The sequence below is a fragment of the Rhizopus microsporus genome (genome assembly GCF_002708625.1).
Source record: "Rhizopus microsporus ATCC 52813 unplaced genomic scaffold scaffold_1, whole genome shotgun sequence".
Lineage (NCBI taxonomy): Eukaryota > Fungi > Mucoromycota > Mucoromycetes > Mucorales > Rhizopodaceae > Rhizopus > Rhizopus microsporus.
The window spans coordinates 577,487-589,787 of record NW_019671916.1 but is presented as its reverse complement, the minus strand read 5'-3'; the positions used below and the strand labels follow the sequence as shown (position 1 = coordinate 589,787).

At 35.7% G+C, this 12,301-nt stretch overlaps 6 protein-coding genes across 6 annotated transcripts; 2 read left to right on the top strand and 4 right to left on the bottom strand.

The window, feature by feature from the left end:
- Positions 1-4,164: 4,164 nt before the first annotated feature.
- RHIMIDRAFT_194374 (uncharacterized protein) lies at positions 4,165-4,335 on the top strand (the record flags this gene model as incomplete). Its single annotated transcript, XM_023606010.1, has 1 exon — positions 4,165-4,335. A coding segment is annotated over one exon (171 nt), but the record flags the coding sequence as incomplete, so codon positions are not given.
- A 423-nt stretch (positions 4,336-4,758) lies between these two features.
- On the bottom strand, positions 4,759-5,312 carry RHIMIDRAFT_195774 (transcription initiation Spt4; the record flags this gene model as incomplete). The annotated part of the gene is made up of 4 exons (XM_023606071.1): positions 4,759-4,880; positions 4,961-5,016; positions 5,073-5,179; positions 5,247-5,312. 4 exons carry the CDS (start codon positions 5,310-5,312, stop codon positions 4,759-4,761), a joined length of 351 nt encoding a protein of 116 aa, XP_023470815.1.
- Positions 5,313-5,402: 90 nt separating this feature from the next.
- Positions 5,403-6,668, bottom strand: RHIMIDRAFT_243223 (leucine carboxyl methyltransferase; the record flags this gene model as incomplete). The annotated part of the gene is made up of 6 exons (XM_023609914.1): positions 5,403-5,535; positions 5,588-5,905; positions 5,960-6,225; positions 6,286-6,407; positions 6,457-6,545; positions 6,592-6,668. 6 exons carry the CDS (start codon positions 6,666-6,668, stop codon positions 5,403-5,405), a joined length of 1,005 nt encoding a protein of 334 aa, XP_023470814.1.
- A 121-nt stretch (positions 6,669-6,789) lies between these two features.
- RHIMIDRAFT_232539 (S-adenosyl-L-methionine-dependent methyltransferase) lies at positions 6,790-7,911 on the top strand (the record flags this gene model as incomplete). Its single annotated transcript, XM_023607763.1, has 4 exons — positions 6,790-7,018; positions 7,075-7,114; positions 7,175-7,235; positions 7,288-7,911. The coding sequence occupies 4 exons, from the start codon at positions 6,790-6,792 to the stop codon at positions 7,909-7,911; spliced, it is 954 nt and encodes a 317-aa protein (XP_023470813.1).
- A 417-nt stretch (positions 7,912-8,328) lies between these two features.
- RHIMIDRAFT_284847 (protein phosphatase 2A regulatory B subunit) lies at positions 8,329-10,078 on the bottom strand (the record flags this gene model as incomplete). Its single annotated transcript, XM_023613213.1, has 8 exons — positions 8,329-8,404; positions 8,435-8,658; positions 8,708-9,041; positions 9,091-9,281; positions 9,331-9,534; positions 9,594-9,809; positions 9,909-9,972; positions 9,993-10,078. The coding sequence occupies 8 exons, from the start codon at positions 10,076-10,078 to the stop codon at positions 8,329-8,331; spliced, it is 1,395 nt and encodes a 464-aa protein (XP_023470812.1).
- A 682-nt stretch (positions 10,079-10,760) lies between these two features.
- RHIMIDRAFT_3156 (uncharacterized protein) lies at positions 10,761-11,370 on the bottom strand. The gene has a single exon (XM_023615009.1). The coding sequence runs from the start codon at positions 11,196-11,198 to the stop codon at positions 10,872-10,874; it is 327 nt and encodes a 108-aa protein (XP_023470811.1). The 5' UTR covers positions 11,199-11,370; the 3' UTR covers positions 10,761-10,871.
- Positions 11,371-12,301: the final 931 nt, after the last annotated feature.

Below are 12,301 nucleotides of genomic sequence, written 5' to 3'. Positions count from 1 at the left end.
GCTGTCGGTATTTAAATATTTCCTTGATATAATTTAATCTTGACAAATGACAAAGAATATCAAGCGCACATTTGAATTGTCAATATTTAATACAAGCTTTAATGTTTTTCTTTATTTCTAATGGTCTCTGTTTCAGAGATTGTATATCTAGAGAGAAAAGCAATCAGTATGAATTCAAGTAAGCTGAAGGTGGTACGAGAATCCTTTCTGTTACATATTAGGCGGGATTGCTGACAAACTGCCTCAACTCTGTCCCACATACTTTAAGAGTGATATGCATTAATATCTTCTCTGTTGATGCATTCTTTAAGACGTAAAACCAGTGTCCTATTTACTAATGTTTGATCTAACTTTGACCTTTTCAATCCCGTTGTAAAACCTTTTTTTTTCCCTCCCTACTGTCTTCTTCAGTTGCCTTATACACCATTCATATTAGATCATTATTTCTCAGCCTCTCTCTTCTAAAGAGATGTTTTCCATATATTCACTTTTAAACAACAAAAGAGGGAGTCGTTGTCGTTTTAGGAATCTTAAACTTCCATTTTACGAAAATACTCAATATTTCATTGTTCCAATATTATTTTACGACATCCCCTTATTTAAATTTACATGAAGTTTAAATTCGAATTAAATGAATTATATCAACTTTACTAGCCCTCATTTTCTTTTAGGGGAGAATAATCGTTCATTTAAAGACATTTAAAAGAATAGATAATGGTTAATCTTCAATTGAGAAAAAAAAAGGCATTCATACTTCTTTTTTTCTCTTCGACTTTACCAAGGATGTAGTGACTTGCTGATAAAGGTTTTTGTTGATTTATTCTAATTTAATACCTTGTCGATCTCATTTTCTTTAAAGGGGACATTGTTTTAAAAACGGTAATGTGATGAATTCTCAAAAGCTTAAATCGCCTGATATTTTCAAGTATTCTTTTATTCCCCCTTAAGAAACCTGTTTACTGTATGTTGCTTTAAAGGGAATTCAAGGAGCTTTTGTCATAATCCAGAAGAATAAACCTGTAAGCAAGTATTCTGCCACTTCTTACTTTCCCCCCTTATGAAATTAAATAAAGTTATCAATCACGGGTTGAAATGTTAACAAATATTCTAAATATTTAAAGTGCAATGTATTAACACAATCTTAAGTAGTAAAGAAAATGTTTGATTTATACTCATGGGTTACAATGAACGCAGGGGCGCTATATTCTAACTACGTTTTTAGTTTCTCTTTAACAATCAATTCAACGCCACTTGGCTATAGGGAGCCTAGAAACTGAATGAATTTCTGATTCCGCGCCAAGCACACAAAACTCCTTTCGAAGGTACAAGTGATCAATTGAGTCAAGAGCGGCGGCAGACTCCCTTTATAGGGGTCAAAGCGTGACCCCACACTACCTTAAAAGAAAGAAAGAAAAGGAAGGGTTGGGATAGCATATTACCTCAGTATAATAGCATTGTAGGTTTTGTGGTATATTACACGCCATCCCTTTTTAAGCCGATATTTAGTTATCTTGTCTAAAATGCAGAGTTGGAATGTCAGCTCAAACAGGGTCGCTCTTTAAAAGGTGTACGTAAAGTAATATGTATAACCAAGGTAAGAGTATTTGGCTTTTAAAGAAAGGGAGATCATAAACAAAAGTTGTACTCTGTACTCGCTCTGTAATATCACTGTTTTGTTAGGCATATCATAAAAGAGTATCAGAGTACCTTTGCGAGCTATGCTCATGCGCATACCAATAATTGATATGTTTAATACCTCTTTTCTGCAATTAGTGCAGGATATGTTAAAATTCACAGACATATATCACATGGCCATTGAGTAATTATATACAACTGTAGTTCTTTGATTGAACCACAAGAAGATAGAGAAAGACATCGATTTAACTACACATTCAAACTGATCGATACTCAAACAAAGACATTCCTGAGTCATAAACAAATTATTTGCTAATAAACAAGCACGCATAACAATTTATTTATTTATTTTCGAAATAGCTGCAATGCGCATCATATCAAAAAGAAAAAGGACGTCAGCCAATGATCAATTTGATCAACAACACGACGCTTCACAGCTTTAACATCTGAAACATTGTAGGCGATCACGTATTTAATAAATATGTCAACGCACCAAGGGGGAGAAATCGCTGCAAGGAGGTCAAGACGACGTATCAAAGGAACCCAAGGACGCTTTTACACTTAAATTGAATGCAGTTGGAAAACTGAACACAGCTTCTTTATCCATAAATAAGCCAAGATGTATAATACACTTTTTTAACCCCATTACCCCCTCTGGCTGCTGCTGACGATTGCAGAAAATTCTCTGGAATGTCTTGTCAATTGAGTCATATCTTGATTTAAAATGGACAACAGCTTCCAAACGTACAAAAAAAGAAAAAGAAAAAGTTAGAGATACTATGTGCACTACTTTCACCTTATTGCACAGATTATCAATGTTATGTCACTCTGTCAACAGACTCTTGTAGGCTATTTCAACACTCTTTTTACCTGAAAATACGACAACTTGTCTCATTCCAGATGTTCAAAAGCCTTGCATTGGATCAGTGCATTGTGTCTGTGTTTCACAAGAATTGTAGATAGCTTGACAGATACCTTTATTGAATTGCCTAATAGCCCAATTGTTTTGGCTAGGTATGTCATTGATGTGAGGAGTTAACATAATCCTCAGAAAAATTCTTTGCATATCTCTTAAATGTTTGGCAATCCTGTAGAATAAGGTTATTTTCTTACGACCATATTTAGCATAGGTTTGGGCCCTGAAGCTAAAAGAACAACGAAATGCAGGTTTGAAAGCTATCCTGTCTCTCATAATTTGGACACTTCAAACATTTGCAAACGCAAATACTCAATCTCGCCCTGTGTTAATAGACTACTCGTATAGAAGTGTTCATCATTGCGGTGTGTGTGTAACGTGTACATTCGCGAAATAGCATTGATTTTCATTGGGTAGCAACATTGCCTTTTGGAAACACTGTAAATGCTATATAAAAAAAGAGGGAAAAGGAGAGAGAGAAAGAAAGAGAAAGAGAGAGAGAGAGAGGGGTGGAAAGGGGGAAGAATAGTAAAAGATTAGGGAGTCGGTAAACTACTATATTGGAAGAAGGTAGATCCATAGAGGATAAGGGGGATAAAAGAAAGAGAGAAAAAAGGGGGGCTAAAAAGGGTATTATTGTCTATAAACATAAAAAACGTGAATGAAATGACGAAGGGGGAGTATAAGATTTAAGGAGGTTAAGTCTTCAAATTAGAGTTTAGGGAGATCAAGTTTTTTTTATATAATTTCTTTATAAGATTTGTTTAGAATTTATCTCATGCAAAAGCAGTTGAATAGAAAGAAAGAAAAAAAAAAAAAAAAAAACTTTCAATATAACCATAAAAGGGCTGTTTCTATTAAAATAATCTTTATTTAATAAAGCATCTTTCAGCTTTTTGTTTCCCCTTTTTCTTTTTATATTTTCAATGAATTCAACAAACAATTACTGTATGGATATAAGAAGATGCCCTCCTTCGTCAAATATTAATTCCCATTCAGATTCAGTCCTTTCACCGCCTCTCACTCCTGCGCTCTCTCAACAACATCCATTTGATAAAAGGCATTCAACTGACCTCAGTTATTCTTATAGATATTCAATAGATTATCATCATTGGATAAATCATCCTTCAATGCAACATCAAAATATGAATCAACAACAGCAGCAACAGGAGCAAGATCAACAGCCAAGGGTTGTTACTACTAGAAAACAACCCACCAAACAGAATAAACATGCATGTACTTATCCTGATTGTTCTTGGAGCTTTAAAAGATATGAACATCTCAAAAGACACATGTTGGTTCATACGGGTGAAAGACCTCATTTATGTCCTTATCCTGGATGCGGGAAACGATTTAGTCGATCTGATAATTTTCATGCGCATTATCGTACTCATGAAAAGAAGGCGTTCAAGCAAAAGCAAGATATTTTAATCAAGGAAGAAAGAATGCCTGTTCAGCAAGGTATAAACATTTTGCCACAGCAAGATCAACACTATTATGGTAATTACCCTCTTCTCCCTACCCCTTCACCACCCAAGCAACAGGTCAACTTTGTCTATAATAACAGCAATAATAACAACAGTATTAATAATCAGTGTGAAGAAGAGGCCAGAAAACCTCATGCATGTGATCATCCAAATTGCGATAGAAGATTTCGTCGATTAGAGCATCTCAAAAGACATATGAGAATCCATACCCATGAACAGCCATTTAAATGTACTTTTCCTGGCTGCTTTAAAGCATTTTCAAGATCTGATAATTTAACCCAGCATAAAAAGACACACGAAAGACGAGGCTCAAAATATACAGAAACATCCGCTCCACAGTTTATGCATCCTGAACCATTTACATTGGTTGAATTTGTTCGTGATAATCACACAAAATCTACAAACTCTTCTAATTCATCGCTCTTTGGTTGGCAGCATCCTGGCGATACTTCAATCAGCTCACATTCCCCTCCTCCTCCTCCTGCTTCTCCTGCTCATCCTGCTCATCCTCATCATCATCACCATCATCACCACCACCATCACCACCATCACCATGGTGACAATACCAATACAAGTACTACTACTACTAAAGAAAATACTAATTCTACTGAATCTGTTCATTGTTGATTTCTCTTTTCTTTTTTTCTTTATTTTGAACATTAACCATCATAATAATATAATAAAAAGACGTTCTCTTCATTCTCGGGGTATTTCTCTTGCTTAATCAGCCATACTTCCATCTCTGGGTTTATATGGAATACCACGCCTTGCTAAATCATCTTCTACATCCTCTGGTATTCTTCCATACACACGAATTGCATATAATCCTCTTGTAAATTTATCTGCATATGATGATAATATTTAATCCTGTTTGTTTTTTTTTTTTTTTTTTTTTTTTATTTTTCGAATGTTTGGTAAATACCTATGCGTTGCCACCTGCCAACCCAACTTTCTTTTGGGTTCATCATGGCTATGAAACTATAGAAATATAGAAATATAAAAATCATGCATATAGATAAATATTATTATCCTACCCTTCAAACTTGGAGCTTGTACATTCTATAACACGATCCATACTTCCTCTCATCTGCAGTATTTCGTCACAGTTTTCACAACCATTGGCTCTAAATTGAGATGCATTCTATAATTACATGTTTTCATTGGTTGATTTAGAAATAAATCCAAATAATCTTGTATTCTTTATAAACCTTTATAAGTGAACATAATAAGCAAGCACGAAGCTGCTTTTTGTCGATTGGCAAAACTTGTGACATGATTAGATTATAGGAAAAGGTAAGTCTTTTCACTTTTTTATAGTCATCGAAACCAAGTCACACTCAAGACGCATAAATAAACTCCCCCCTTTATTGTTCACTAAGTTTGATATTAGAAAATGGTTGTATGAAATCCTTTGTTTTGTATGCCCAAGCTATGCAATAATGTGCAGAAAGCATTCGCCATTCTTCCAATTCGTCCAAGATTTCTATTTTCGCAATTCTGTAAAGTAGTTTTATATTTAACTCTATTTGTATACATTTGAAGAACATACCTGGTGAGCTCTTCTTTACTTATACATTTATCATGTACAGTATTGATATCAATTGCGGTGGCGTCTTGCCATCCATAATCTATAAACCTCCTCTTCTGGTCCTCCAGTTCGGGAAACTGATAGATACCTTTCAAGTCAATATCTCTGCTCTTTAGATTCTTTATCATCATTTTGCCAAACGCATCATCAGGCTTAATTTGCTCATATAACACAAACATCACATTGATCATATTATCTGTAATCCATCTGAGAATGTTGTCTGAATCTTCAGGGTCCAAATAGATAAACACACATTCAGATATAAAAAGTGTTGGGGCACTGCATAAATAATATAAATAAAGTTTAATGATCACATCTTTTATGTATATATACCTAAGGTCTAGTCCAGATTCTATCAAACGCTGAGATACCGCAGACCAATCTCTGAGATCTCCACTTAACAAGCAATAGTCTTTACTCTTCAAGTCCATACCGCCTTTTTCAATCTTGATGTTGCCTTCAGAATCAATGAGCTTATGTAGATTAGCATGTCTTTTGATCGTCATTGCTTTCTTTGTTGTTGTTTGTCCAAAATCGATCTCAAAATAGCAGGATAAGTTGTCAATAAGGTCAACATTACTGGCCTTTAAGTTTCTAGACTAAAAAATACATATAATAATGATGAGAAATCAAAGTTCATACAATTGTGCTGTTATTACTTTTAGGTTGAAGTAGCGTGTGTCAAATCCAGCTCCTAAAGAGACAATTTGTTTCTTTGGCCCTGGAGAAGCCAGGAACTGACAGACAAGTGAATCCAAAGCATAGTTACGAATGAATGTACCTTGATTCTTTTAATAAAGGGTCATTTTATTGATTGTTAAAAGACTCACCTCTGTTGATGATGGGTGAACGTCTGATGGGTCTCTTCACAAACAACCTTACAAAAGGGTCTTGTAAATATTGAAGAGCCGCTGCTGACCTAATAAACGAGTCAGCTCATGTATTGCATAAAATAGAATAATTACTGTCGACTGATGGTAGCATCGTCATTGGTTCCTCTGACAATATCATCTTGACAATCCTCTTGGTTTATGCTGTACATGGTTTATATATTTTAAATTGAAAAATATGTCCCCTCTTCATATACCGCGCACTGGACTAGGGGGAGGGAAAAATAAAAAATAAAAGCCACCTCTTATGCCCATTTGGATACATTTTGGATCATGTTTAGAACCAGTCAAAAGAAGTTGTCACCTGCCATTCTAAAGGGTCTTTGTCGTTTCTCAACTTTCCAAGAAGGAGACTTTTGTATACTACGTAATGTGAAAAATAACAAGATCTTTTTCACGGGTCCACTTTGCTCTAATGGACAAAGAGGAGTTGCAGACGGAAGTATAAGCCATGAAAGTATTATTGGTAAAAAGCCAAGATCACGTATAGTCGTAGACAAAGGTAATTTATTTTGAAGCTTAAGAGGTTGACTAAAAACAAGATAAAAAAAAAACTAGGTTCTACAGTGTACATGGCACATTTTCCAACTTTACAAGAGTAAAAAAAAAAAAAAAAAAAAAAAAAAAAAAAAATACATATATTAAAAACCATATTTAGATACGTCTTGAACGTGCCTCGTAAATGCACACCCATTTACCCCAAAGATGCTAGCACTATTGTAAGTGCATCACCTATGAAATATCAATTGTATTTTTTTTAATAGAAGGTAGGTACACATGCTAGATGTTCAACCGGGTGATAAGGTTCTAGAGGCAGGTACAGGTAACGGATCACTTACGCTATATCTGGCCAAAGCCGTCTCTCATGAAGGAAAGGTGGACACATTTGACGTACGTCAAGAACACTCAAAGAATGCTCAGACACATGTTCAAAGATATTCTCGTGGAAAATATGCTTCAGTGGTTTCCTTTCATGTTGGTTCTCTGGGAGATAAACTACAGGAAATGATGGAGCCTAAAGAAGAGTATGATGCGATTGTACTTGATATGCCACAGCCAAGTGATGAAATCCCCAAGATATTACCCTATCTTAAAAATGATCGCTTTATTGTTTGTTATTTACCCAACATGACCCAAGTACTATCCTTGGTTGAATTCATACGGGATATGCCGCTCGTCTTAGAGGACTGCTTAGAAGTTGCTTGGAAAGAATGGGAAGTGAAGGCAACTTATATAAGAAGCTTATTGAATGAAGCCAATGAAAAACAAAATGATGAACCTGTCAAGCCTCACACTTGGATATGTCGACCCAAGAACTGGGATGTGAAGGGTCATACAGCATTTCTTGTAAAACTAAGAAAAGCTGCTCCTGTGCAGGATAGCATTGTTTCATAACACTTTGTGGATAAACAAACAATAAAACTGATTTATTTACCGTGGTATAAGATAAACAATACTTGTACTTTTGTTTCTCTATGAATATTAGCTGCTTAAATAAACTCCAAATCAACCAACAGTCGTGATTATTTCTATGATGCCATAAAGACTAGACGCTGTGCCATGAGTCGCTGTCAGAATCATCACTTGCCTGGCCTACATGCTGATCCAAAGAGACAGTATGATGGCCATCGACCACAAGCTCGGCTATATCTTGTTTTGAAGGCGGTGTCGTCTTGGATTCGGAACTTATTTCTAACAGTTTCTAAATAGATTATTAAGTTTCCAACATGTGGTGATATTTTCTTGTTTGGATGTCTATTACTATTTGTTTGTTATCATTATCCAGTAAGCATCCTTTTGCTGCTTTATCTCTCAATTGATCCCATAGCATTGCTCTATCATTGACCTTTTCTTTTGATTCCCTATGTCAGATATTTTAGTTTCTCCCCTGTTCTTGTTCAATATCTCATAAACTCACTCTTCATCCTTATATTTCTCTGCATATTCATCAAAAAGGCTTGAATTGATCTTCATCAATAACTGTAATGCATTGTAAGCAAGTCCATGTATCGTCTTGTTCCAGTGCTCCTTTGAGTACTTGTATAAATGTGGAAAGACAATAGGCATAAGGACTTCAATATGATCGCTGAGTACATGAATAACATTGTCGTAATTAAAAAAGTGCAGAGCCCGCTCTGCTACCTACAAAACAAGAGTCAACCTTTGAAGTCATTTAGTTTATCTTACATACCTGAAAATGAGGGCTACAGATGCATTGAGCTAGTTTCTGAAAGAAAGGAATCATGAATAATTCCAGGTCTGAGGCATCAATAACATCCAAAATCTCTTCTATCTCTGTTAAAAAGATGACTTCCTTTATACTATTTACTTTCGGCCAATATCGCATCAGACCTTTGATAACATCGGTAATAAGCTCTGGATCCTTTTCTATGAATTGTACAACACAGTAGGTTAATTGTGGACTATAGGCTGGTAAAGAAGCAGGCTTATGCAAAGGTATAAGTACTCGGAAAAGAAAAGTTTTATGCTCCTTCTTTAACGGTAAGGCAAAGCCGTTGATAATACTAGCAAAGATGGATGAGTCTTGTATGATAATAGAGCAATAGGTGTTACCTTCCAAGTATCTCTAGTAATTCAGCAATGCCGTTAAAACGTTCTGTTTCATATATGAATTGAAAGAATATATTGTGGATTGATCTACGAATAAAGGCTCGTAGGTTTAAGAATTTGCCATATATTCTGTGCAGTATTGTCTTTAAAAAGTCTCTTTCTCGTGGATCTTCGCTATCAAATAGCTCCAGTAGCTAATATTTGATCAGTAAGAGCAACAGAGTACCGTTGTTATTGTTATACCTGGAGAACAAACTTTTGATCAATGTGCTTTCTAGCAACTTGAGGATTAAACTCTGGTGATTCAACAAAGCGAAGGAACAACTCATAGACTAGTTGGAGATGTGGCCAAGCTGTTTCAAGCGCAGGCTCTTCCTCATCAGGCTCATAGACCTCATTTGCTGGCACTGTCTGAGGCGATATCGTACGGAAAGTATTTACGCTAAACTGTATATTGTTAATTCCTTTTTTTTTTTAAAAAAAAAAAAGCATTATAGCAATGATACCATTTTAACAATCTCTGGATAGATAACATCAGTGATAGCACCTTTAGTTGTTGCCACATATTCCAGCATTTCTTGTAGCTCTTGTCTTTTGATATCTTTGTTTTTTAAATCAGACGAAGGATCAGTAAAGTCAAATAAGGTTTGACATTGAATCAATTTTTTGATGAATAGTTCTTGCCTCCTTGACGACGGGACTTCTGCATAATAAAAAATAGACTATATGTCAGAAAGCATTATTCTCTCTTTAAAGAAATAAATCAAACCATGAAAATTGGGAGACTTTTCCAAATCTGTCTTTCTTTGAAGAGGATATACTCTGGAAGATCGTTGTCTACGAGGCCCAGTCGTGTTAGGAGGAATCGTATCTTTAGGAGTCTCCCTTAACAGCTGTTTAGTTACTTCTGCTGAACGTCCAAGCCGAGGTATAAGCTTTTGAAAGGGTAATTTAGTAATATTACAAATAGAGTATTATTTGACACATACATCGCTATTTGACGAAGGTTCTGTAGTTACTGCACTCTGGGTTGACTCCTGTTGTACTTGTCGAGATTTATTGTGTGATTGCGATCTATTATTAATCTGTCGATTAGAAGCTTTATTTTCTTTATGTTGCGATCTGCTTCTGGAAAGCTATGAGAGAGTAGTTAATGAATGAATAGAGTACAAAGCTTAATATATAAACATACGACACCCCTCAATCCCTTCATCATTTTGTCTGAAAGAAAATAAAAAATGGAAAAAAAGAAAATAATTTCAAGCAACGGAGTGCAACCAAATGGGTGTCTCAAAATGACGTACAAGTTTTGTAAAACCATCAATATCTTTATGCATCTGTTTATGAAACCATTGGAAGAACTGTCTATCTTATTGTCTTCCTTATGTCCTTTATTAAAATGAGATGGCGTCAATTATACTTGTTTGTTACTACGTCGTCATTTTTCAGCTTATTGCCCAATCATTCATTATGCTTAACTTGTGCTTTTACAGCCATTGTAGCACTTCATCTCTTTGTATTTACACAAAGTCATTTCAGAAAATATATTCGCTTTTTTAGAAACTTGGTGTGGCTCAAAAAATAATGTCACTTGATGCAGATATAAAAATAAGCCTTGGAGTAACCTGAGTCATTTATACAAGCACCATGTAATGAAGGAATTTATTTTGGAATTTATTTTAAAGTGTTTGTATCTTTTATTATCAGCTTGCAAAACACAGACAAGATATCGATGGTCAGCAGAGAATCACGCCTCCAAGATGAGCAAATGGCATTCTCCCGCGTCAAGGCACACATTGAATCAGGTCTTTTTGAGGCGCGTAAAGTTTGTACAGTATGCTGGGCAGTTCCAGAATGGACATTGGGAATTGCACACGAGCCAATTCAGCCATCGTGTACAATCCGTCAGCTTTCAACTGGATTGCATAGAATGCCATGAAGGGTGCTAGCAAATAAAATACATTCAGTACAACTCTTACTTTTTTTTTCCAGTAAGAACTAACAACATGCACACTCAAGTTGCTTCTTAAGCTATGCCTATCCATTGCATTTTTCCCAAACAGAGCAAGCCTCACAAGGCCCCAGTTGACCAAGAAATGGTTTTCTGACATGGAAAACCGCTTCACCTCATGTTATCCAACATTCACATCGCCATTGGTTCGGGGTGGGAATACGGTGATGGTGAAGTCCGGGCAATCATTGGAGCTTCATGGTCGTTTGTTGATGTACGCAGGGTCAGTTGGCGTGAACTCCAGCCGTGTTCTTTTATCATCGTCGACAAACAATGATTGAAGAGCTAGTCAAATGTATCGCGTTATGACTGTCATTTCTGACACGTCATCCAGAGTTGCATCCAGATGAAGACTCTGCAACAGCTGCGATGACGATACAGCAAGTTTCTTTTGCCCATTACATCATCCATGGTGTTTGTCAACGCAAGTATTGAAGCAGCCCCATGAGCACGTTCAGTGTTTCTTTCATAAACGCTTTTCGCAACGTCGATTATGTTAAGAAGCGCCTCTCCTGGAAATTTGGAAGCAGCGTTCCAATCTTGAAGGTTATTCTTTCAAATGTTTTCATACAAATGAAAATTGATAAAAGGAGTCATTACTGCATGAATTCTGTTGTTATTCTGCAGCAAGAAGATCGATGATAGAGAGAGAATCAGATGAACATCGGATTTCAAGGCAAAGTTTTTGTTCTTGACAATGTCAAAGAGATATTTCTGGAATTGATAGAATTTTGCAGACACTACTGGATATGCTGTCAACAAAAAGCATTAATGTGTGGCATCACGCTAAACTTACTTATGAATGGATGTAGAATACCAATCTATAAAGTCGCCAACTTGGTTTATGTTTCTTTTCAAGGAAGAAAGAGATAAAAAGAAATTTATTTTCTATTCTAATTTTATGCCGTCAGTTTGAACGACAAATAACCAAAATCAGTCACGTGAAATTATGATGGCATCGTATTTTATACCAGAGAGAGGGAACTGGACATCCTTTCGTGTATAGAAGAAGAAGCACCCGTAGCATTAGCCTATTTCCTGGTGTTTGTACAGGATTTTAGTCTTAATTGATACGACTTGTAAATAAATTCGAGACACTATTTTTTTTTTTGGGACAATTTGAAAATAGAAAGTGGGACGGGTTACTTTTTTTTTTTGGGATTAAATGCAATAAGTTTTTAGACAATTTACATTTTTTTTTTT